The 27,453-nt window shown below is 38.8% G+C and overlaps 1 protein-coding gene across 2 annotated transcripts; it reads left to right on the top strand.

Annotated features, from left to right (window-relative positions):
- Positions 1-540: 540 nt before the first annotated feature.
- Positions 541-27,453, top strand: LOC139123196 (nucleolar protein dao-5-like). 2 transcript variants are annotated; one of them, XM_070689297.1, is made up of 4 exons: positions 541-670; positions 18,371-18,533; positions 20,688-20,940; positions 21,519-27,453. In XM_070689297.1, exons 2-4 carry the CDS (start codon positions 18,522-18,524, stop codon positions 24,389-24,391), a joined length of 3,138 nt encoding a protein of 1,045 aa, XP_070545398.1. In that variant the 5' UTR covers positions 541-670; positions 18,371-18,521; the 3' UTR covers positions 24,392-27,453. The 2 variants fall into 2 exon arrangements, with proteins under 2 accessions (XP_070545398.1, XP_070545397.1); XM_070689296.1 differs by lacking the exon at positions 541-670 and adding an exon at positions 4,475-5,283.

Raw genomic sequence — 27,453 nt, 5'->3', positions numbered from 1 at the left:
GGACAACATAGGAAATACGAACTATTCTTGACTAATATACGAATTAATGATCAAATGAATAAAACGACCCTTGTACAATATTATATTACTTGGGCCTGATGCCATGCATTCACTCTGTCCTTAGCCATAGCATCAATTGTGCCAAAAATGCTGCCCTCTTATATATATGATCCAAAAAACTAGTAGATTAAGAGTATGCAATTAATTCAGTAAGCGACCTACATAGAATTTGAAATAAAGCGCCGACTATTTTCTCTCATATCGCATCTCTGTGGCCAGAGCTTTTGACATTTTTCCCGCAACTTTCGCTATAACACCTTGCGTACGGGTCGACGGTAAAAGGTTACACGGCATCATCAATTTAATCATGATAGATATATTACCATTAATAGAACATAAAGACTTTATCCGCAGTGAAAGACAATGGCTGTACGGCTACCGTGTAGATATCAGCTTCCTCTTCTCTTTTGAGGCCCATGAGTCATCGAATAAAATTTATGCGGGTGGTTATTTGTGTTGTGAGGCTAGGCTAGCGCAATGTTTATATATTTATTTCATAAATGTCAGCAGCTAGCCCGCGTAGGACGACCAGCGTTGATCAACTGTTTTCATGTGGAGCTTCTACAAATCAGGATTAGTTTATTTGATTGACGTGACAGTGTCCAGTAAGGTAAGATTCATGCACATTTATCTTAAGCACCTTCTCGAAGAATCTGAGTGGTAGGAAACTTGTAGTTGCCCTACTACTACTAATATTTGAGGCAGATTGTTGATGCATTGTGATGGTTTACGCAAAAATAGATAGTTTGAAATAAGCCTTGTATTTTCCCTTGCCAACAGCGAGCCAATAACTAAGATAGGAAACGTAATCCATTTTTTTACCTTTTTGCTTTGAAAATAACACGGGAAAGACGGTAGTAACAGTTTATGAGGTCAATGGCGTGCCTGTAATGTTAAGTGGTATCACAGGGGTCAAATCTTTACGACACCACTCTCAGCCATTTCAACACATCCCAGATGAAAACCTGGTGGCCTTCGACTCTCAAAATACATTTTTGTGCGTGATGGATACCACTATTTGCCATCTATGTGTCCTCGTCGATATTCACAGTTGTAGAGTTATCCAAGGCCAATCTAAATCGAGAACTTTCCAGTCTATTCGAAAGTAATGAGGTGGCACGCTTCAGTATGCAGTGTTGTTAATGCAATCAATATTCGAAAAATGATTAATTTTAATCTGTGAGATTTATACCAGAGTGATTGCACAATATGTACCCGGATCCGCTAGACTGAAATATAAAATGCATCTTCTGTAGGGTATTTGTGTATAGGGCTGCTGTTCCATAACTCAAAGCATTGAAAGTAATAATCATAAAATCGCGAATTTCTCTGGAATAATAAAAATGGTTGACCTAATTTTCTTCTCATTTGTGACATACAGAGAAAGTGATGATTTGTGAAAACAGCTGTTAGCCGAAACTTTAATGGGGAAATAAATCAACCCACACCTGACCCTTGACCTCGAGGTCAAATAATCTTTTCACCAGAAATGACAGTCAGAAAATATATATATATATATATATATATATATATATATATATATATATATATATATATATATATATATATATATATATATATATGTATATATATACATGTATGAATGTATGTATGCATGTATGTATGTATGTATACACACAGACACACAGACACAGACATACACACATATTTTTTAGTTTGTAAGACTCACTTTTGGCACTACATTTCCAAGGAAACAATCAGGTTGAAAATTACAAAATGATAGATGTGAGTTAAAAGAGGAGAAATTTTTCGAATCTTGACTGCAGGGTTGTTTGCTGACTGCTATCACTTTCCTCTTCAAAGTTTAGAGTAACTCTGAATCAAAACATGCGAAGTCAAAATTTCTCGAATCCTGCTGATTGGCTGCCCATGGTTAGAGCTGAGCGAATCAGTGAATGGCTGCTTTACTTCAAGTTTTTGGCCAGAAAACTCTAAACCGAACAATAAAATCTTACAATAACAGAATGTTTTGGTACACAAATAATCGTTATCGATTAAAGCTGTGCCTAACAAAACCTTCTGGCCGAGAAACGTGAGTCTTATATTATGCTTGTTCAAGCACAGCCGAGTTTGATAAGACACGGTCGTTTTGTGGAAGGACCGTGGAAAAGAGCAACGGCTGCTTGTAGCCGTCAGTTTCTATAGGCATCTATTGTTTGAGAAGTGGTAGCTATTGTGTCGATGGAGTTCTGGTTATTTTGTCCTTTGCATTTACTTCAGACATTGCGTAAGGACTTAATCGGATACGGTATTTACTGTGATCTATCCCCATTTAAACGAAAGAACCTTTGAGCCATGATGCAGGGATTTAAATTTCCCAGTAGAATGCATGCAAACACTCACATCTACCTTTCCATTGCTAATTATTTATATGACAAGTGTCACTTGATTTCACACTTCATTTTATTGATCCTAACCTTGTTGTTGGTGTGGATGAAGTCCTAGCGTATAAATTTTCCTCACCAAGCGACACATGACATCGGTAAAACTCGAATGCAAATCCATAAGGAGATTACCAAAGCAAGAAAGATCACGACATGAAAAGATATCAGACGCGTTCAAGCAATTTAAGGTTACATAAACCCCAATTTGCCTCAATGAAATATGAGAGTCGGGTAATGGGGATTGGTAAGCGACTTTTATTAAAGGTATAGTCGAGAAGATGAGTTAATTAATTCGTGAAAAGAGTTGATGCAATTAAGAAGCAAAATACAAATTATTTGATGACGGCCCTTTCGTAAACAACACTCTAAAAATGAATGCAAATTTTACAGATAGTGCTAATAGAACTGACTTTTAGTGACATTATTTTTCAAAATGGCGTCCTAACGACCGATCAGTATTGTCTGAGTCTGGTCTTTGTCACGTGGCATTTCCCCGTTGTTCTTGTTGTTGTTGCTATCGTCGTCGTCGTCTTCGTCGTTGTTGTTGTTGTTGATGATGATGATATGATCGTGATAATGATGATTACCAGGGCAAAACTAAGGATGAGGCCCTGTTATATCTTATTTACCAATCTCACCTGTTCGGGTGCAAATTTACAAAAACTGGACAAAGCGAATATTTGAAAACTTAAAATCGAAGTAATATTGTTCACACTATCTACAGTAATCATTTTTCATCACATGAATCATTATCCGTCAAAATCAAAAGACATGATGGCACACTCTAATAATTTCACTTCAGGATAAACATTTGTCTTATTAATAATTTGTATAAAAAATGACGTCGGCGGCTAATTGATGGCAATTACTACAGTGTATTCCATTAATTATAGTAAGTGGATAGTGAGGTTCCATGTTTTGAAAGCCAGCAACTATAGAAGCTCATTACCCTAAACGAGAAATGCAATTTCAAACTCGCTATTGCCCAAATGACTGTACATTACCACATCAATGGTAGTTTTAAATGCCATTTGAAACTTGTCTTTTTAGAGATTCTTATACCGCCTATTTGTGATCTGTAAATTTTTACTTTTGTTCAGAGCACTGAGACGTAGTGTAGTGCGCTTTTAAGAAAAAAATTAATGATGATAATCATCATCATCATCATCATCATCATCATCATCATCATCATCATCATCAATAGTAGTTTTAATTATGATAGAAATATTTCATGAAATTCAGAATCCAGGAATTCTCCTTGTTGAAGCATAGCGTAGTGATCATCATTGAACGCAATGTGTCCATATCCATGTAATCTATAAAATCGTAGTAAAGCACTGGAGTATAAGCATTTTCTCAATAGTCAGAACATACTAGAAACTCGTAACAATACGAATGTAACACTATTTTTTCCTTCAAAATAAATCGTTCAGTTATTTTGTAGATCCATTGAGCGACCTGTAAAGTTACGCAATACACTATACGCTTTAAATGATATGTTATTTCCTTCCTGCACGAAAGTGTACCGGAAAATCGCCTCACACGTAAAGTCGCTGATCATATTTATGCGATGTGCGGGACAAAAAGTAGGTTCGAAATAATAACACAATTTACCAATAAATCCCAACAGTACAAGAATTACATGTCTGCGTGTGTCAATGTTCGCATCAGTGTGAAACAACTTCATATTTGCGTTCCTGCTGTGGAGATATTGCATCTTTTCGCTGTGGAAAATAAGGGCATATAGTTCGTACACCACGTGCGGTATTATTTCAAAACAAAGGCACCGTCTTCAACAAGACATGCAATTGAACAGACACAGTGGTCCAGGAGTTTTGATGACATCACTCAACAATGGAGACCGAGAAGGCCAAGATGTTGATTGTGCGTTGAAAGTGAGAGAACAGCGCTCCCTGCGGTGGCACAAAACCTTATTGTGCAGCCTCTCCATAGCGCTATTCATCTATGAAAATTCCCACGCACCACGCATGCTTATTCTTATGTTAATTATTTTCATGTAAAATATGACGGTAGGCGGGATTATTACCCTCTACGAGGCCACATATACCGTTGTCAATATGACCTGCGAGTTATCCGTCGCTGTGTTAGTAATTGTGCCACACCATTAAGGGAGTTAATATTAAACCGCGGCCATCGCGAAATACTGTATTCAGTCGGTCGTCGGTGGTTATTAACATATTTTAATCACTCCTACACTAACCTTTTAAACATGGCTGCTCGGGTGATCAGTGCAAACGTCAGGTGTTCGATTTGCGCGTATCCCTGCGAAAACTAACACTCCAGGTCATATGGTGCCACGATAATTGTTGAACAAGATGATGGACATTCTCTCATCGCCGAAGCCCGATAATCCCGCCAACTTTTCTTGGCCGAGAGTGACATCGAAAGCACGGCCGAGGACGACGACAGCCGATAGCCCAAAGTACAACACAGAACACGTTGGAAGGGAGGTTACCTTGCAGGTACAGAATGCTACCCACCCGACAGATATATCGCTACAGGCGTTCTATCTAAGCTACATGGTACACACGGCAAGGTCCATTCAACGGGCCATACTTCAGCGGATCAGCAAATGTGGCGCAGTCCCGAAAGTAAGGATTGTTCGGAGCGATCCTACGCAAGATACTGAAAGTCTATGGGCCGATATTCTCTGCCAAACCCTGGACAGCTATACGCACTTAGTGCATCAATACGCCAATGGCCAACTCAAGCGAAAACTTGAAGGAGAGCTGAAGAAATTCGATTACAATGAAAAACTCAATCTTATTCTCGTTGGACATGAACACGTCGAAGTTCGGTAAGTCTCCCATGCATAAAACAGAGAACGATTTACCCGTTGGGTCTGTTTTCATCAAAAGTACAACTTGCCTTATTGCATGTGTGTAAGTGTCAGGAACTTCAATTGACAAAAGCGGCGCGTCGTTGGAGTCGAGTGGCTTGGCTCTTGTCAACAAAGGACGCGACTGTCAAGTACACAGAATCGCTCTTTAATGAGTTGTTTGCACAAATACTCCAAAGTTCCAACAAACCTTGTTATTCATTTCTAATATTTTGTTAAGGTGGCGGATTTGTTCAGCGATTAAAATTGAAACCTGATCGTGACTGTATTTTGATCTACTAGATGCCCCTGCAGTCACATTTTCTCTGAACTTACGTCCTTAAGTACAAATACTGTGACGTAATAAGCGATACCTTGTAACGCCAGTACCAGCTAGCACCTTGTCGAGAGCGCATCTGCAATATCTGTTACAACACACTGTTTTTCAATTGTTTTAACGATGAACTAATTTGTTTTGCCCCAAATCAAAATGTCATCATCTGGACAAATTTCGTGCTGCACCGCAGATTCATCACCATGTATTTTTTTGAAACCCTATCGAGATGTTTGTCCGTCAAACATCATCTGTCTATTCAAACCATTATAAGCGTTTTCGCTGACGGGTTGCTTTCAACAACAAAACAGCTACAGGAAAGTGAAAAGGTTTTAGCAATGCAGGTCACTTTTCCGGGTTTCTTGTTTCCAAAATGAACCTTCTTTTTCTTGACTCCGAGAAATTTTTAAACAAAAAACTTTCCGCAAAACGTCAACACGGGCTCATAAGCGTGATTCACAGGCAGCAAACTCACAAATTCAACTCTACAAGTATCGATGTCAGCATTTTTCAAATAATACAAGTCTCGGTCCATGAACCACGCAACCAGATTGAAAAGGGGAATCGAACTCGCTTAATGGAACCACGTTGCGTTGAACCATAAATTTAACAAAGAAAAGAAAAATGCTCCGTTGAAGTGAACAGTTAATCCTTTACGTCTTTGTCAACAAAGGAGTTAGTATTGGCGGTGTTTTTCATTAAAGCTGGTCATGTAGCGGTAAAGTTCAGCGTGCCTATTCAAATATCACCGTCATTTCGCTGGTGGTCTTACAGTCTGTCCTAAGTTAGACTCTTCTTACCACTTTTTCGTCATCCTCGATCACAGGCCGATGGCATTTTTCAAGCTGTTAAAAACATACCTGCAATTATTTTACACGCCATGGAGTCATTCTGAAATATCTATTTTTGCCCATAAAGCCTTACATGGCATGCTGTCAACTTGGTGTGTTTCTACACGCATCTGTGCGAAGCGGGAATCGAAAGCAAACGAAGTCAGCAAAATATGAGGAGTATATATTATGCGAATCGGACTATACCGATAATTTGGAAAATTCAGGTGGAGAAAACAGAGTTAGACAGACCGACCGACAGACAGGCAGACAGACAGACATAGAGACAGATGGACAAACTGGCAAAAAGGCAGGTAGACACTATGCAGACATGACTCAACGTGTGCCATACAGTCGAATTCAGCGTATCCTATACGACCGCCGCGCTCAGACAACAGAATGTAGGACAAATGTCGTCAATAGAGAAGTGTTGACTGATTTTAATGTAATGTAAAGAAAAGACTCCCATTGATAAAGTTTATTACATCCTTTTCTGTCGAATGGGAAAGTAATCATTTCTATGTTCCGAAACAGACTATTAAGCTGGTGACATTTACCTGTTGGGGTTATAAAACCTAATCAATTAGGCTTCATTCAACGATGGCTCAGGTGTCGAACCAATTATTACAAATACAAAATGGCCTATCTTCTTTCATGCTGACGGCGATGATGTGTCCGTCCAAGCTCCATCTTTGGTTTGCCTGTCTCGTTTCTTGAACACCGTACGGTGACGATAATACCCCAAATGACACATCTGCCTCACGCAACCTGTAAATATGAGCTAGCGGTGTGCACACGGTTTATGTGAACCAAAATAGCAAACACGAAACTGATGAACTGTATTTTGCCAGTACATGTTATTCTGGGGTATATAGTATGTTATCTTCGGTTACTTATCTGCTTTGATTATTTCTCGCATCTGAGTGCCAGGCTTCGTTATTTTAGCTTTTCTAGAATGTTCCGCGATTTAAAACTGACACACTTTTGTGTTTTCAAATAAAGGTGTTCATCTGCCGACTCATTGCAGGATTAAAATTATCAAAAGACACGCTGGGTCGCGTCAGCAGTGCGCAACTCTTTTAATATAAGTGAAAGGAAAGCCTTGTTGTTTTTATTAAACACGTCGGCTCTGCAGGACAGCCCGTGCCAACTGATTCACGTGTTGGCAACTACTATCAAGAAATTTATGTATAATGTTTGAGTATGGATAAGCTGATTCACTGTTGGCAGTGCCTTGTAAGCCCTGGGGGCTAGGTGTAGCATTTATATGTCCATACATGACATTTTAATAAGTAAATATTTGTAACATGACATGACATAGCTAATATGACGTAAGTGAAACGATTATCCAAATTTCATATCTTTCTCTCAGCTCACTATACCATGTTTGTACTATTTTTTAAAACTTATAAGGTACCTTACTGGCGATTTAAGATTTATTGCCTTTTTGTGCGTAGATAGTATATCTACTTTGGATTTCGGTCGTGTATTCAGATTTTTCAGATAAACAAGATATGGTAATTTTTCAGATTATTTTCAACGTCAACATTGTGTACCGCAGTGTTCAGAACATTTCTGTTCGTGTTGAGTGGTGTGCATATCAATAGTTTTAACAAAATATCTCTTAATTGGAGGAAATAATTAACAACGACAAACAACTAGCCTACTAAAGGTCTGTCAAGGTCACAGTCTCCCTATAGACTTGATGTCGTTTCTTGGGACTATTGTCTACTCGCATTACTTTGACAGGGAGTTAAAAGTCTCCTGTCAGATAAGAGTATCGTAGTTACAGTCGTGACGTCACCAAGTAAGGCCGTTTAAGAAAATTCTTTGTTTGCCGTCCTTGGATATTGAAAAACCTACCAGCCAGCCAGGGAAAAAACAAACACAGAAAAAAAACAAGTGCATTAATATACGCTCAATTATTATTTGATTGTTTTGGAAAAATGATATCGTTATTTGTAATAGTATACAATTGTGTTTGTTTTCTTTATTTTCTCTGAAAACCTACCAGCACGCGGACGGCAAACAAAGAATTTTATTAAAAGCGCCTAATTATAGGTTTCTTCGCTGTGGTCTCTCAGAGAAAACAATGTAAAAGATGCTACTAGTATTTTCTTCAGCGTTCCTTCAGTTTTTAACCCTCAGTTTAATTTCTGAAAACTATCAGATGGGCGAAGACGCTGCAAAAGCTAAAACTTTCAATTTTAATATTTTACAGTCTGCTTGTTCTACCCCCTAGTCCTTTATGGCTAACTTGCAAACACAGCGTGTGTGTGGAATTATGTCCAATGTTGTTGTTTAGAAGTGCGAACGTCTTGCTTGATGTGGAATTCATTTGTCAACAACAACATTGCGTATTTTTCATAATTGCGTTCTAGGTATATTTGTTGCATATCAAAACTAAAGAAAACGTACTCGTGTTATTGATCAAACAGAATGAAATTTTTCAAAAATGTTACAACTATTGTACCTTTCATGTTTAATTGTTATTTTATATTTAGTTTCTATGTCACGTCACAGAAATTAACACAGTTGTGTATTGGCCTAACGCGAGAAAATATTCATACGAAATAATTGAAAAATATCTCGCCTCGGTAAACACAAATCAGTCTAATTATAGAGTTCAATTATCGAAAAGCATAGCTAGCGCTGCCTCGATAAGTACGCAAAGACAAACAGTAACATGTTTTATGACAAGATACCATTCCCGTGATCATCTAAGCTAGGCTTTCTTGCTGGAATTTATTTAGAAATCTTTCAACATGTTCACACTGTTATGAAACGTATAAAACTCGAACCAAATTAAAAACAAAGCTGGAGGTATCATGGGACATTGTGATGTAAGTGATGTAAGTGAAAATACGTAAAATTGTTATTTTTACATTCTACCCGTAATTTTCAATAAGCATGCGTGGCACGCTATGAGCACCAGCTGCAATTTGTTATTTGATGAAGCCGCCGTGTTTCAGTTTGTTCGCTGGTGTTTTTTTTTGGTTCTTTCCTCCACATCGCGTTGAGCGATCCAACACTACACGAACTTTGCCGACAATGACCATATCGAATCGAAAGGCATGTTAATGATATTGAAAATTGCCTAGCTCCTATCTTTTATAAACTCCATAAGGTTATTTTTAATTTCCCCTCCAAAATCAGGATCTTTACGTGTGTTCATAAAATAGGTTGTTAAAGAACGATAAAGCAAATGTGAATTTGCGTGTCAATATATTCCTATGGCCATATTACTTCGCTTATATAAAGGTGTATGTGTATGAAGGCGTGTCAGCTTGTCTGTATCACAACAAAAATTAACACGTTTATAAATAGCCTTTTAAAATCAATGCATGTTGCTTTACTTTTTCCTTCGTTGTTTTGCCAGACAAGTCCTGGGGACTGGAGATAACTCTGAAAGGCGATTATGAGATTCTGTAAAATTGAAACGACGGAATAGTGTACGGATAAAGAGGAGCTGGGACCAACGTCGACGTAACGAGAACAAAATTATGGTCGCCAGTAAAGGCAACTGACTAAAATTGATAATTGAATTGATAAACGATTTATGATTAGAGCAAATACTAGTAAATTAAACCTAAGATTTGTCGACTAAGACGAGCAGAATCTTGCAAAGCGTGTACTTGCATTAAACATACGTGTACATATTCATGTCTTAATTAGTAATAAAGAAGTCAAAACTTGAAGAAAAATATGAGATATATTGATGGCTTGATTGTTACATTTTATCGTGTTTTATGGATTTCTGTCATGAGCGACATGACCCCGTGACCTGGTGAACTTTGATTCGACAGTCACTCTATGAAGAGTTCACCTTTTTCGTTTGCCATCGATCCGACCAACGAGCTTGGTTGCCTACATGAAATCAATTTGTCTTAAAGGAGCAGGTGTTTATCAGTCCATCTCTGCAAGGAATTGGTTAACTTGACAAAAATTTAAAAGAACAAAGAACTAACATTAGATAAAGAGCCAATGTTATCAGAACAAACAATAATTGAAAATTCACCAAAAGTTAGGGCTGATTGAGCTATGAGTAACAATGTCAGACGTCTACACATTTTGTGGCGTGCTGTCACGCACATTGTGTAGACACCAGATCCCTCTCTCGATCCATTTCTTTCCAAAGCTGTTTGTGTTTGTCTGACATGTCTGGGGGCTCACTTTAGACAAAACAGCCAGGCAATGCCGGATGTTGGGTGCCTTTTCACGATGAAGGGGAAAGTGGTTCTCACAACTGATCCCAGACAGGTCGCGCTCTTTCCACAATCTGACACAATAAGCTTGGCAAGTGGGCGTGATCGTTTCGACGAGACGATACGACAAGAGAAATGGCCAGGTTAACAAGATGTATTCAGAGTCCATCGAGCTTGAGGTCGAAGTCTTTTTTGCGGTAATACATGCAAATTAAAGTGGCCGCGGATATAGTTTCGATCACTGCGTGCTAGTTTCAAAATCTATGGATGAAATGAGCCCAAACGGTATTTGCTTCGTTGTTCACTGGCATGCCAGAGTTAAACCATTCTTGAATGAAGTCTTGTTCACTATTTGCTCAGTAAATGCAAAACAACTACAGTAGGTTTTTCCACATTCACTTTGGATTATGGTAGCACAGGTCCAAATATTCGTATTGAGGAATTTTTCTAGACTATAGGTTTTGCTGCATTCTGGTGGTACATTTCCAATGTTAGCGTCTCGGGTGAGCCACTTTCTCGGCGTCTCTGAGTTACAGTTCTGTGTAGATTCCCCATCATACCGGTGATGTATGCTGTAGGTCGAGACAGGTAGGCTTAAGTTGACTTTTGTTCATTTGTTAGCCTGGGAAACACAATTGCCACTGATGCATTCTATTTCTTTGCTCGGTCAATACATGCATGGTGAACAAACTAGAAAACTCGACAAATCAAAGCTCAGACCCAAAAGTGTTTCTGTAGGGTCTGTGTTCATAGATGTAAAATGTCTATACTTTAAACGATGTAAACTCCCATGTGAGTTAGCTATTTCAATATTTGATCATAAAATGGGCAGTTCAGTTTGGTAGATAACGCTATATCTTGTGTCGAATGTATGTTGTATGTAAGCTATCTCGAGTTTCGCGTACAAATGAAAAAAAAAGACCGTACATATTATGCCGATTTTGATAGTTTGATAGGTTTGCTGCTGTCGGTATTTGTTAACCGTATTTCAGCATTTGAAATGAAATCGTTGGTGGATTTAAAAGATTCCGTCGTCAGAATACGGTGCAGTTTGTGTCATGTCACCTGTGATAAGTGACAAGTGACAGATCCTGTTCAGGGTCAGATGTCGGTGAGCGAGAAAGAACTGAACAGAACACAGAGGACTGCCTAGGTTACCAAAATAAAGAACAATGTGTCGTGTTTTTTTAACCTTTCATCCCCGTGAACAATGAGAGGTCTAAGAGCGTGTGTTCCGAAGCGTGTATTCAATTAATTTATAATATAAGTCGTCGTGTTGAGTGAGTATTTTTCAAATCCCCTTCGATGAATATACATCTCCGTCGTAATATAATTCAATTATTAAGTGTGTTAGTCACAGACAGACTTGATATTTGAGAAATCGCCGCCGACAGGATAAGCCATGATTTGTCCGGTGTGTTATCGACTCTACTATAGTATACTGACGGTACCATAGAAATCTTGAACTATCAAAGGCGCTATTTTCGTGATCATATAGGACCACCTTTGCGGTTTATACCGCATGAAATTGTACTGTAAATTTAATTTCAAAATAGTTGTCATCGCAGCGTCTTTACAGGCGTAAATTTGAATGTATCAAAGTGTGATGAAAACCAAAACTCATCCCTCCTAGTTTCAACAGGTACGGTGTAGACAGCCCGCCATGTGCTTTATTAAAGTACATATGACACATTAATCAAGCAAAATGTTTTGTCTTGGTTTTTAGAATCGACCAAATACTTCAGCTCGTATCAGTGATAACTTTACAACTTAAAGGGCTCGACCCTTGACCTCTTGGTGTCGGATTGCAAACCACACTACTGTTACATAGTCAGTTTCATTCTTATCTTGTAAGCACCCTGAAAAATTGTCACAACACAAAATTAACGTTAATGCCCTCTAGTTTTGTTTGAAACCTTTGAAGGAAAAAAAAACGAGAACATAACTCAAGTCCGTTTGAAAAAGGCCAAAGATTTTAAAATCTTTGTTTCGAGTAATGGCATATCGTTGCAAGCTTTGAAACAAAACCTAATTATTTCTTAGAAGAACAGAACCTGTCCACCGGTTGACTATGGAAAGCTTTCTCTTTTGAAAAACGCTTTTAACTTTTAGCAAGAAAAAATGAGATGCAATTTGATACATTTCAATACGTGACTTTTTACAGGAAATTATTATTCGCACGGACAATCACCCTTTACTGTACAATTATGTCTCGATACAAAAAAACCACCTGTCTCTATAGTCCGCTTTTTGTTATCTCCTACGCGTTTTGTATACTAATGGACTAAGATGACGACCTCAATTATGCACCCAGAATCTGACCAAAGTTTCTTCACTTGTACGAGATGAGAAAATATAATTGAAATTGTTTTTATCTAATTCTTATCTATTGCACTACTTCGTTTCTCCCTTTTCGTGAAACTTCAATTGTGTTTTTGGCCCGTCATCATAAACATTATCGGGAACTACAAATTTGTCAGGAGGAAAATGGCGCTTTAATCTCCAAATTTGATATTATATCACCGAAAAAAGCCATACTTTGTCGTTGAAAACCAACCAGTCTCGGCTCAGACATGTTAGCTTTGCATTGAACGGGATTTCGAAGGCATGACTCACTCCAGTTGACGTTCCGGAAATAGAAAATGATTCGTCCTTGAAATTAAAGTAGCAGTTACCACTTTGGTAATTATCTTGGTGCCATTGTCTCCGATAGAATAGAGAGTGCATTTCACCTGTTTTTCGTTTTATCCAAAGTGGTACACTCTCATGGTACATTGCAATCACGTAAATACAGCTTTGCTCCTTACGGCAGTATAACATAGATAGTCGAAAGATAGTGGAGCAGACACAATCTCGCGTGCCCAAGGGAGGCACCAACATGAATATATAAATTATCGAAGTTTAGAAACTTTTTCATATCCGCAAGGTATTCATCATATCGTGTGTCTATAACACTGACTCGAAATTTATCTCTTTTAGCAGAGCTCAACAATATATACCTAACTTCTCTAACCAGGTAACCTAATACCTCTTAAGAAGTTATCATTATAATAGAAAGATATAATCGTACTTCAAAATTATTACAAGTCACATGATTTGAAGTAGTAATTTGAAGTAGTATATGACTTTGTGATAGACAGACTGACACTAAGAGATTAGACTTGCTTTTATAGAAGTAGTCAGTTTCCTGGCCTTCAGATGGTATTTGTGCCTGATTTTGTTGAGAGAGAGAGAGAGAGAGAGAGAGAGAGAGAGAGAGAGAGAGAGGAGAGAGAGAGAGAGAGAGAGAGAGAGAGAGAGAGAGAGAGAAGAGAGAGAGAGAGAGAGAGAGAGAGAGAGATGACAGCAGGGGATTACTGCAAAGAAAAAAGAGAAAATGTGCACCTTGACCGACGCTCTAACTGTGATGTGAAGTGCATCGCTCTGTCTCTGAAAGCAGCTCAGTCGTATATTTTGATCCTAAACATACCAATATTTGCAAAGCACTTGATTTTCTGTTTAACGGTTAACGCAGGAGATAACAGATAAAATCATTCATTGTCGAATATATACAGTACCAGTGTATCATTAAGATAATCTAAGGCAAACGGTCAGTATCTTGACTGTTTTTACGTGACGTTTCGTTCAGAAAAAACACAGCTGAGCTCTAGAATGAAAGACAAGGGTCGCCATTGAATAACTGAGGTACTCGGCGAGGAGAGTGACCCTTATCGTCATGGTTCAGGTGGCCGTATAAGATACTCTATCAATCATCGACAACGGTGCCCGATGCAATACATTCGAGCTTAAGAAATCAAATAATGACTGTCTACCGAATGGTATATTTAATGCTCTTTGAGCTCCTGCGTCGTTGCTCTGTCGATGAGAAATAATGCCCGCGCGACCTAAGACATCCTGAGATAAAAGAAACATTACTTAGATTAAACGGAAGCAGGGTTTGGTCAGTAAGGCACAGAAAAGTGTGCTATCGAAATGTACAATTTATGACAAGGGAAGAAAGGAAAAAGCGCAAAATGCAAATATGAACACGGGAGGGATTAATCGAGAAATACTGGGATGTAAATTAGCAGTAATGACGATGCCGTCTTGGCTTTCTCAGTACTAGGGGGCGTAGACATATAGACACACGTACAAACTTCATTGTTTTTAAACACTTATCGGATTTTAATTCCGTGTGTTTAATTAGGACCCAATGGGAGATTACAGCTTTATTGGGTAATTTTAACTCGATTTGAGCATGTAAATGGTAATCCTGTAATGTGAAATAAATAAATAAAGAAATAAATAATAAATCAATAAACCAACGGGCTGACACATACATATAACATTATTGAATCGGATTGACAGATATGGTGAAACAGACTGACATGCACTGCCTGATAGATATTACACATGTATTATCATGATCAGAACTTTGCCTTTGTGTTTTGAACAAGTGTTATTGTGCTGTCTCTATTCCACAATATTTAGTCAATGCAAAGTATTTGATTCTAAAATGAAATATTAGTTATTAAAAAATAGAATAGCAATTTTATGGCGGTTGCTAAACAAGATAAATTTGCATGAAGGACTGCTCTTCGACTGTTAGCTTTATCATTATAAAATGTGACATTCATCCCAGATGGCAAAATGTAATTTCCTTATTTGGTAAAATATTTGATGTTAGTTCAGAGTTTGGGAATAAAAGCGCCATAAATGACGTCATTATGGATGGTCCCGCGTTGCCATGTAAAGCTAAGAGTTATTCTTGGGAATATAAATTCGAAAGCAATATTTTTTTTGCGATGATGGACTTGTTCAGCTCTGACTCAATACTACTACTACTGAATTTTGAAATCGATGTTTTACTTTACTTGACCTTGTCCACAAGCACAAAATATTTAGATAAGTGAGTTTTTGAATACATCCTAAATGTCTCATGCTATTTTGAAGATCAATCATTGAAAAATAATGTCCTGTCATTTAATGAAAAGCTATAGGAGAACAGTGATGCAATAATAGTTACTGAATTGGATTCAGTGTCAAGGACAGGATTTCACAGGATCGTCACTCAATGTTATAATATCTATTAATGTGAACATAAATCATAATTAAAAAACCGGGGCATTAAATTCTGAATGTACATGTGTGCTGTTCAGTGTGTGTTGGCGGTCATAGACGACAACAGACTCAAATGCTCCCTGTCTGTGTCTCTGTCCTTCTGTCTGTCTGCCTATCTGTCTGTCTGTGTCTTTCTGTGTCTGTCTGTCTGTCTGTCTGTCTGTCTCTCTCTCTCTCTCTCTCTCTCTCTCTCTCTCTCTCTCTCTCTCTCTCTCTCTCTCTCTCTCTCTCGATAAAAGTGGCAAGTCAGCAGCTTTATTTCGCCTATTGTATAGAATTATGCGCACGCACACTCCTGTGGTATCACGTGTGCATGTGAAATTTCATAATGTCATTTTCAGGACTTTCAAAAAGGAATGTTTGATGTCTGTTCGACGAGTAATTAATCATATGTTTAATTATGCTGACTCATATACTCGTTACACTACCGAGCCTCAGCATTTGATACGCGCCATCTATTACTTTGTCGTTGGCATATTACAATTTACATATGAGTCATACAATGTGGTTGCAATAGATCCCTCGTGCCCATATATAATATAAAATAAAACAGCTGTAAAATGTAGAATTTAAGATTAATCGGAGACAAACTGAACAATAGAAATTACATCAGCCACCAGAAATGCATTTGATAAATGAAATTGCCCTACTTGACAAGGTCGTGTTGTTGAATAATTAATTATTCATGAGCATATCATGTGATAGGTCCTACTTTGCCGCACACAGATATATGATGTAATGTTCATCTTTATGTGTGGTTTCTTTATTTAGACATTTGAATTCAAATTTTACAACTAAAAAGGGTGGTACTCTCGCATTTGAATTTTTCCAAACAGCAATTCCAAATGCCGACCCTAACCTGTCTACGTCGCTTGCATGTATTTTGTTAGAAAAACTTAGTGAAACGCCAGTATTTTGTAACTCTTACAGGACGTATATTATCAAACTTGTTGAAATATATTTTAATATAATAAAATGCGCTTTTAGAGTGGCCTATGTATCTCTCTTCAGCTCAAAAATATAAAACCTGACTTGTTATTCTGAGTATTGCTGGGAACCAAATATGTCAGAGTATATGACATAGTATCGATTTTACCAAACCGCGCTTTACGATCTGTGTACAATATTTTCAGCTTTTTTCACTCCGATAGTTAGGTATCCATTTCAAAAAACGTGTTGTGACATTTACAATATGATTCCATCTACTTTTCACTTGTTTTCCAAAAATAGACATATTAGCATACCAGTGACTTGTGCATACAATCAAAACATATGGAGGTCATTTTTAGCTTTCCATTATTCATATCTATGGTCATCGACGTTTTTCGGTTATCATGAAGTCGCCATACATCAAATAAAATTAGCAAATTTATCACACATCTAATATTATAGGAAATGCTTATCATACAGCACTTTTATGTCATTAGGCGTCTGTAATCCCGCAATGCATGTTTGATGCAAAAATTTCGAATGGAACCTAAATCAGGGAATGGCTGTATGAATTCATAATTCGATAGAGGGCAGCTGTTGCAAGGCCAATCAATACAGAACTATTTTCATCCAGAAAAGAACGGCAATTTCGTCCTGTCTCAAATTGCTTTGTTTTAATTACATCAATAATTAATAAGATTCGCCATTAAACAGTACATTTAAAGAATAACGTCATTACGGATTGGTAAAAGAATTGCAAGTGATAACACACATACGATATGGCTGATAGGTCACGTGACATGGACATTTAAATTTTGCTAAGTTAGCGAAAGGCTTCTCATCAAATACACCACCAACGTTTACCATTATGGTACCTTATACGGTATTTCAAAAAATTTAATAAATTTCGCTATTTTGTATTCGACCGGAGTTTATTCGATCGATAATTGATAAAGTGAAAGTGGTACCAAACTTCCTTTCTACTGATTGTTTAGCCCTAATATTTACACAGATTTTGTCTGAACCCAACATTTTATCTAGGTCTTTCCATTACAATATTTGTCCCGCATTTAATGAATATTTATTAGCACCATAAGTCTTTCAATTTGCTATGGTACAGCAGTAATGTATAGTGTTTAAAAACACGCACCATCGCCTAATATATTCAAATAGTGTGCAGTCCCATTTTCAACAGAAGCGAGTATTCTGTCATAAAAATATGAAACATATTTTGAGAGATATTTTGGGAAGGTCACGCCATTTAGTCTGGAAATCTAACCCGACATCTCAAATAGCCTATCCATCAGAAATACTCCCTTGAGGCGTACACAATAAACACGAATTCTCGTAAATCTTGACGTCGTCACCGAAAGTCGTGTACCATACCTTCAGTCAGCATATGAAAGTTGATGTTTGTAATGGAGATTAATCTTTATTCTGGATCGGTACGTCAGATTTTACGTCAGAGAAATTATGCCTCAGTTTTTTCCAATTTAGTGAATACATAAAGCCAGCTTATTGGTGAAGATGGTTAAGGAGATGACCATTTTCCTTGGAAATAAAACGGCCAAATGAAATGCAGCCGTACTGTGTACAGCTGTTTGGCCTTCGGGCGACGTAATCTCATCTTTATGTAATTGAGTCTCTTCTTTTTATTGTTCACCAAGGGAAAGCACGGACACTCCGCTCTCCAGTGTCTGCGTTAGCGGCAACTCGTCGAGGTGCGAGACTCCGATTACGGAGACTGGGCTCGCCGAGAAGACCACTATTAGGGACAAAGTGGCGGAAGAAAAACGGAATTTCGAGAAGACGAAAGAAATGAAGATCGAGGTGGGACAGTCTCATTTGTTTGATTAATTGTCAACAAAGTGATTAATGAAACACTTGTATTCATGATGCCATATTTATTTCCTGTGTTCCGTTGTAAAGTTTGGTCTATCTTGAAGAATTCCTCATGAAGGACTCATGTTATCTCATTTTTCTCGGTATAAATTTAATTTATTTGGTTTATTTGTTTACTTGGCTTCGCATATAAGGCGCCCACTTATATTGTTGGTCAAGTGAACAACTCAATGATATGAACCCATCCCCATCGATGATAAGCCAAGTATATTAGCGGATTAAAGTACACCGTATAGGCACTGAAAATCAGTCGATGACTTTTTGACCGTCAGGCTAAGATTTCAAAATTTGGCTACTTCCGCCCACATTGCTGTTTGTGAAAAAAGACTTCGGTGTCGTACCCCGAGCACGAAACCATACGATGGACTTGAAATGCATCAGAATGAGATAGCACAATACATATGAGATTAAAACGCCTGTTTAGGCAGCCCTGGATATCAGCGTCGAATAAGTGGTGCAAATTAGCGATAGCAGTCATACGACTAGTTTTATTTAGACCGAGACGCAATACGAGGATGCAGAGTCTCATCGGTCATCAAATCGCCACTTTTCTTATCGGCCTGCAATGATCCTTCAATTCAATTATCTGTCAAATAGTGAATTAAGTAACTATCTGCTGATACGGTTTAATTATCCATATGACTCTTCCTCGTACAGTTTCACTGGTGCTAAATGTGCCTTAGAGACACACTCAGTGACGCATTGAATCAGTATTCTCCTCTTCCTCTGCTAAATAAGTTAATTCAACGTTTGTATTTCAGATACTTGTAATTATTGAAAACTCTATCTTGTTCCATTTTATCCGTCGAAGTGATTTAATGGAGCCTACACGCAGATATTTTGATGTCTATGGTATTTAACTCTTATTGCACAAATGTGTATGTTGTATGACGTCTTCATATCAGTGTGCTTTTGAACAAAAATTTTTCCTCTTATCAATATTTATCCACCTTTAATACAAAAACTTGTATCACACCAAAACATTTAAAGTATCTACATACTAGTCGCCAGTACTTCTATTGTGGCTCGGAAATATGGACATTGGATTTTTCGCAACGAGCATTTCTATCGAAAGTTATCTGTTTCATTCTGTTTGACTTTTGAAAAGCGCTGCAGTCACGAAATTTACAGGCACATGTGACAATATGACTAATATTACAAATGTGGACACAAAGGCGTCAGAAGTTCATAGCGATGTTTGATCGCTAGAGAACTTCTCACCTCTAAAATGAAGTGCATACATTAGCTTTAATAAGACCCAGTTTTTCGCATTATATTGCAGTTGAAAAGCTATCAATTGAGAAAGTTATTAGTTTATTAATACAGACGTTGCTCTGATATTGTCAAACTTCTCAGCCCATCCAGAATCATCTCGCATCTGATTGATCAAACTTTTGACAAAGCTCCAACGTCAAGTAATATCATCAGTGAAGTGTGTATTTTCGGTCAATTAAAGGTCTCTTGACCAACTTTTAAAGATCCGAGGGTTTAAAGGTCGCGATTGACATACCAGAACGAAAGCAATCATGCCCTTGTAAGTTGTTAGATCAAGCCACAAGAAATAACTTGACAATCTTTTGGTAAACAAAATAAAAGTACAATAGAGTCTCGACGATAGGTCCCTCTTTCATTGTTATTATTTTAAAATCATAAAATGGTAAAGTTACCAAATTTTGATATTTTTGTAGGAGTACTTTATGACACATTTGTTTTACATTTTAAGTTAAATGCCATTTTGTCAGCAGTGAAATCTACACATATGCAATCCTAACCGGCAGTGTGTTGTTTATTATCAAAACACTTCATGAATTTTTACAGCGGATATGTAGAGAAGTTGTTGAAGACAAATTTCTGTGCTATGTGCACACTAGAGTTAGAACAGTTACTGTGAAAACCTACAAGAACAGCATGGTGACACCTCATGAAATTTGAAAGTTGGTAAAGATTCTTTAAATTTCTATTAGAGAAAAATGTATACATATAGTCTGTAAGTTATTGCATTAACCGGCATTTCTGTGTAGTGACACGGGGATATCCAATTAGTAAAAAATCCTGATGACAAATCCATGCTTTTCCTTTCAGGATGATCTAGATCTCGCATTCCAGTTCCTGAAAAACAGAGTTGGTCGAAACTGGCGGGAGTTCCTGCGAGTTCTCGGCGCTAGCGAGCCCGAGATACGTAATCTTTGGCTGATCCATTTCAATGTGCGGGGCTGGCACGACTGCATCTACCACGGACTGTTGCTATGGCGACAGAGGGAGAAAGAAAGCGCGTCGCTGGAACCACTCGTGGAAGCACTGCGTCATATTTCAGTCATGAGACCGGATATCGCAGGTATTGTCTTTTTCTTTCTTCAAAACAACATTTGTTCGGATTTATGACACGGTAATAATGAGGTCCCATTGGACAGCTCTGGTTGAGCTGACAATCGCAAAACACGCGAAAATAACATCAGTATTAATAATTATAGTTATTAAATGAAAATACGAGGCACTGTTAATTCCGTGGTAATAATTGTACTTTTTTCTCGCTCTCACGTAACACGTCAGTTTTCATTTGCATGTTAACACGGTGAATACAAATTGATAATGGCGATATGACTATACATTGAAATAAATACAGCTGCTAGCCTTCCTTAGCGCCCTCAGTGGTTTTCCTTTTGTGATTCTATCGTATCAAAAAGAAGGCAAACCTTGTTAACTGTTAGCTAGCTATAGACCTGTGTCAATCTTGTCGTAAGAACAGATCCATGACCTATGGAACCACCTGTTGATTCTGATTTGAGATGGTCATCGGACCATATCGTGAGGAATAGTTTCTATCTTTTCAAAAATCTTGTCAAAAAATGTTCCATTATGTATACAACAGTACAGTATAATTCCTTAAAAATAATATATTTTTCTGCTTTACAGATGAACTACAGAACTATTGGGAAGAACTGAAAGAAGGTCGAACTCTGACAACGCCCTCACCTACTCAGAGTGAAATTTTGTCGATTGATCTAGAAACGGTAATGAGTCTGCGCCAGCAAGACCTTATGAAGGAGCGAGAGAGAATGCTGGCGCTGTTAGAAGGTGGCCGAATCTTAAAGCATCGGAAAGGAAAAGCGAAAAGAGACTTTTTTGGAATAGTTGGGTCAGAATCATCTGCCTTTTCACGAGTAGAGAAACAGGGGACAAGTAAACTCTTGGAAGAGGCAACAGAATGCGAGCAACAACAGTCGCCGAAGCATGAGCGCAATCCATCTGCGAAAGTGGAAGCTTGGCCAAAGCGCGAATGGGTGGCGGACTGGGTGTCTGGCGATAGGTACCCGGCAAGAAAGCGCGAAGGTTTGAACGACATTGACAAACTAGATGGTCCAAGTTCCGCGGGGAAATCTGACTTGCAGCCACATGTTCGCAAGCTAGACTTTAGTAATGACATTGACATTGACACACCACCGGCGAGGAAAATACGAAAAAGCGAACATCAAGAGAACCAGCGCCAGAATCCTCTTCAGACAGGAAACGATATTGTTACGGCTAGCGGTCAGGGTACGCCATCGACGAAATCGTTCGGGCAGAGCAGCAGCAAATCCAGCGGATTCTATGGTTCAAATGGCATGACCACAGAACCAGACACGACACCGTCGAATGCGGTGTTTTCACCGGTAACCCCCGACGATGGTTATTTCACTTTCCCGTCATCAAAGGACAATGTCGGTGACAGTACCGGCAGTTCTACCCCCGCTGTGCCGAAAATCCTCCGCGACAACGATTCAATCGACGACGCGTCGTATCACACCGCCTACAGTTCGTCCCCGCTCACAAACCCGTCGACACCGAGATCGAACCCAAAGCTACCTCGCGGCGGCCCCGAATACAGAGATGGCCCGAATACTCTTGAACTGCCACCGCAAGATAACCGTTGGAGTAATTCAACTACGACCAATGAGGATCTGCAGTGGGAAGATTTCCAGAATCTCAGCTTGAAGGATTACCGATTGACCCGTAGTTTTCTCACGCCGAAAACTAACGAAAGTTCAGCTACGTCAGACAGAGGCACAACTTCGTTTGACGACATGGACTGGCAGCACTTTGACAACATGACACCAACTTACTCGTCTTCCAAAGGCATTCGACACTTCACACCCATCGCGTCAAAATCTACGACTAGCAGTGTCGATTCGTCGAAGTTCAACGTCATTGACGAAAGTCCAGAGAACAGAACCCTTGACAAGGAAGATCAAATTTCAGAAGAATCTGGCGAATACGTCACTGCGGAAGCTTTCCCGTTGCTAGAAGAGGCAAACGATATAGGGCCAGTTGAAACTGCGACGTCACGCGATGGAGTTTTGAATCTTGACGATGAAAATATGCAGAGCGGGAAAGGGTCGGAGGACAGCCAAACGCCTGTGAATATAAATACAAATTCAGAAACTTCACCGAGAAGTTCAAATGTGCATACACCGTTGACAGATCCTGGTCAAGCTGTAAATCCTAAAGAGAAACTTAAAGCAAAATTCAACAAGCGACCAAAAAAGAAAGTTAACAACGACATCCCAAAGGACGATTTGGTCGAACCGATTGATGATTATCAGGACACTGATGGCGCTGAGCTGGAAAAGCCGCGGCGTAAACGGTATACGAAGAAAAGCCCCTCAAAGAAAAACCAGAATAAGAAGATCAAGCCCCCCAATAAGCCAGCCCCTTCGCTGAAACCAAAGCATGGTGACAAAAAGGCTTTGAAAGAACGAAAGCCCAAACCTACGACTGAGGAAACGCCAGCGACTGTGCCCCTTGCTGCGGAAGACAAAAAACCGGCCGAGAAGAGGAGTTCGGCGTCTATGCCGGAGTCACATGACACCAGTAGTCCAGAGGTTAACCGATGCATCATGTGTCCGCTACCGAACTTCAGAAAACCAGTTGTCAAACCATCTGTGCATAAGGGCTACAAACCTCCCGGATCGCCTTGGGAACTCAGACGCAACGGCAGTTCGGAAGAGGAGATTTCAAAAATCCTCGCAGATGCTAACAAACCCAATGGAAGCATACATGATGTGAACAAATCACCAAGAAGGAAAGAACCTGTCACTGGGGAGGTTAAACAGTTTATGGACTCATTCCCGCGCTATCATCGTTCCAGTAGAGGTAGCTCAGGGAGGGCTGAAGAGAACCTGGACAGATATTCACCATGGGAGGTCCGACGTGACTCAGAAACGTCAAGATCCGGCGCACATCTCGTAGCGAGAAGTGCGTCATTGGTGAACGGGAGTATCACGCCCTCTTTCGTGGATGAAGTGTTCGAGTCGCCTTGGATCGAGATGGACGAGGTTGAGCTGGAAAGGCAAAAACTCCTCAATGAAGCTGGTGGATTATTTGACGACCTGCGCGAAAAGGGTCTGCTTGATCTTCAGTCGAATGAAGTGGACGACGAGACTTGTTTCCTTTTGCTCGTTGGGGACGCTGTTCGGAAACTTCTGGAAGACAACAACCAAGACGCAAAAAGCATTTACGCGCTGAAACAGCTGAGCGAGAGTCTCTGTGAAGTAAACTTGCACAAGAAGGCGAAGAGCGCCAAGCCTGGAAAACCGATCGGGCAACGACATAGGCGCAGAAGGCGTTCTGACGAAGAAGTGCTGGCGAACGTAAAGCACACATTATACGGCAATTACACACTGAAATTTGAGCTGAAAAGGAACAAGAAAGCGAATAAGAAACAACCAAACAGTCTTAATCTGAAGGAAAAGATAAGACCACCAAAGCCGCCGCGTGTTGGAAAAAGCTCACGTGATTCCCCATCGTGAAAGCTAAAATTCGACAATGTCACATATAGATAGCATGCAATTGTTCACAAATGTGTGGTCCTTCACGCCTGACCACTAATCGAAAGCTATGGTTCAGTGATGGATTATTGACGCCAGCGAAGGCAGAATAACAAACTTATATCACGTGACAGACGCCATTGTCCCTGTCACATTAATCAGACGCGAAAAGTGAGAGTCAATGATTTGAACTCTTTTGAGCTGCCATTGAGATTCCACTTAATGGGATCGTTGCCTCTGTTTAAGCGGAGATCATTCACCTGGACAAACCCCGCTGCTTTTAACCTGCGCATGTCAAAGACACCGTAAGCCTTCAGTGTCTGCTGCAGGGGTGTTCTGCATAGCAGCGTTCACGGTAGTGTAAATAATGGAATCTTTGAAACTCGTTTATGAGGTTATTTGGTCGTGAAGATAACTTTTCTCTTGATTATCCTTGCTGTGAAAAGTGGACGGAGCGGGACATGAATCGCGCTCAGGGAAACACGAGACAGTGGAGAAAGGTAACTAGTGATATTTACTGGATACTGCACGTATGGTAGTAGGAAAAGGACTGCCCATGCTTCAAGGTAGTGACCAAAGAACCAATCGGAACAAGTGTTATATCGTGTCGATTGTTTGGAGAACATTTGCATTGCGTGATTATAGACCGAGGTTACTGACAATTTTAAAAACCTGATATTGTGCTTCCTTCGTGCTATTAAAAAGATTTAAAAATATCATATATTGTTAACATACTTTCATGTACATATTCAATCAGAAAACTCATTTTTACGTGTACATATTCGGAAAAAACTTTCATTCTTTCAGCCAGTACTACACAAATATTAGTAGTGAATTTACATCTTGGGTAAATTATTTAGCTTTGAAGTGAATAGGACGGTGTTGATTGTAACAGATTCACAGGATTGGTTTCAGTTTGTACATTTATGTAAAGAGATCCCCCACAAGGTCACCGGTCCCTTTATTTGTTCTCTGTGTGTCTACTGAAGCACACACAGCCAACACACATCGCTGTTAATCTGCCTAATAACATCCTTTCATTATGTCACAGTTAATTTTAGTGACATTCTTTCTTCAATCTGTTTATCAGTTTTTTTTTGTCAATCTGTCTGTCCATGCAGTGGGCATGGGGTCAGGTGACATTTTCTGCTGTTGAAAACAGCAAATATTCACTATTTGGTGCCAGTCCGTGGATACTCGTTATAACCGTCCGAGGGTAGGTTATGCTATGTAAGTGCATTGCCTGACCTCGATTTCTCTCCCGATACCTATTTACCTTAACTGATCTTGAAATCTTGAAAATATTTTCGCAAACACATTAAGAATGTATTTGATTTGAATAAGAGGAAAGCTATGCTTAGAGTTCTTTTGGTCCGTATAAGGTTTTTCATTCTAGAAAACAGATGTAAAAGCCTAAATTTTATCAACTTTTTATAGCATAGTTAGTTTTCCCGTAAAACTGGCCTATTATTTAAGGTCAAATATTACACTTCAGATTGTTACTAGTAATCTCTCACCCAGAATTGCGCGCGCAGTCGATCAGTAGCTTCGAACTGAGGGCGCACACGTTTACACATAGCCAATTCCTCATGAATCAGTGCTTTGATTTAAATATAATTTTAAGATGGTCCCAAATCAAAATAAGCTTAAGCTTTGTAAAAAAGATCATGAGCGAGAAGACTCGATCTTAAAAAGGATTGGAAAACAACTTTGCTATTTATTTATTTTTGTATCTAAAGTTTTGAATTACATTCGTTTACTGTTTTATCAGCTAATAGCCTCGGATCAAGGACTATGACAATCCTTTAGTTCGTCGCATAAGTAATTCTGTAAAAACGAAGTATATATATTATCTCGTAAAGTTTGTGCGGGCGCTGTTTCATTCATGCCTCTTCCGACTCAACATGAAACAGTCAAGTTCTTGGGGCGCAATTTTAATTATGAACAGAATGGCGTTTTCGTAAGAGACCTACATAGATTTGTGAAGTAATCGGATCCTGTACGGTTATGTTAAGGTACAACGCGTCTCGGTGACTGATTTTCGGACTCAAATTTTTACAATTCTTTTCTGGTCTACCACTTATGGGGGATCATTTTGAAGCTCTTAGATTGAGCAGTTTTCACCGTCGCCTCTTAGATTTGTAGAAATCAACAATTATATTCTTCGCCATAGAGTTCAGACTGGAATGGCAGCCATTTTGAGATTTACATATCGGTAAATTTAAGGTAAATTGTTTCTCTGGTACTAAAATTTGACCCTTGATTTTATGCGTTAAGAAAATTGTTGAAGGTTTAGTTGAAGAAAGTTTGAACAAAAGTTTGATTCTTTTAATTTCGACGCGCGTACTACCTTTGGTGTGGGCCCAATCTTCATAAATGTCACCTTCATGCTGTTTAAACAGAAGTTGGTTGGTCGTGCATCATGTGATACCCTCAAATCGATGTCATGTGCGACTTGAAAGTATATGTGTTGATAACATTTGATCCTACGCTCAGTCGTCTTCCTAGGCTGTCAATCTCTGGCTTTCTACGCACTTAGATGTAAATTTTACAACATTGTAATAACCCAAATGTTTCCTACAGTATGAGCTAATCTATTGATTTCAGAGTTGAGCAACTGTATCTGTTTTAGTATCTCCTTAGATCCAAATGTTAGTTCTAGCGCGATTTAAATGCATCACAGGCGACACTGCAAAACACCAAACAATCGTTTATTCGATATGGTCACGATATAGCATAAACGGTAAAATATATCAGTGATATGCATTTTCAGAATCATAACGAAAACAAATCATCATGGTTTATCTACTTTTTCTTTATTTGAGTTTGTTTTTTTTAACTTTTTAGTATCAGAAGTTTAAATATCTGTATATTTTTATGGGTTGGATTTCCACTGGATTCGTTTTATTTTAAATTGCTACCTGTTGTAATATATGTCCATATTTATTATCAAGCAGCGAGAATTCAATATTTGTTTAATAGTTACTCTGCTTTGTAAGTGAATATTATTTGGTCATTAAAGGGTTACTTCATGTATACCTTGA

This window comes from Ptychodera flava, chromosome 22 (genome assembly GCF_041260155.1).
Source record: "Ptychodera flava strain L36383 chromosome 22, AS_Pfla_20210202, whole genome shotgun sequence".
Taxonomy (NCBI): domain Eukaryota; kingdom Metazoa; phylum Hemichordata; class Enteropneusta; family Ptychoderidae; genus Ptychodera; species Ptychodera flava.
This window is presented reverse-complemented; position numbering and strand designations above follow the sequence as displayed.

Coding starts and splice junctions, on each gene's coding strand:
- LOC139123196 (XM_070689296.1), top strand. CDS start 4,802: ATGATGGACATTCTCTCATCGCCGAAGCCCGATAATCCCGCCAACTTT. Junction 5,284..18,370: donor CATGAACACGTCGAAGTTCG/GTAAGTCTCCCA, acceptor TTGTTCACCAAG/GGAAAGCACGGACACTCCGC. Junction 20,941..21,518: donor CATGAGACCGGATATCGCAG/GTATTGTCTTTT, acceptor TCTGCTTTACAG/ATGAACTACAGAACTATTGG.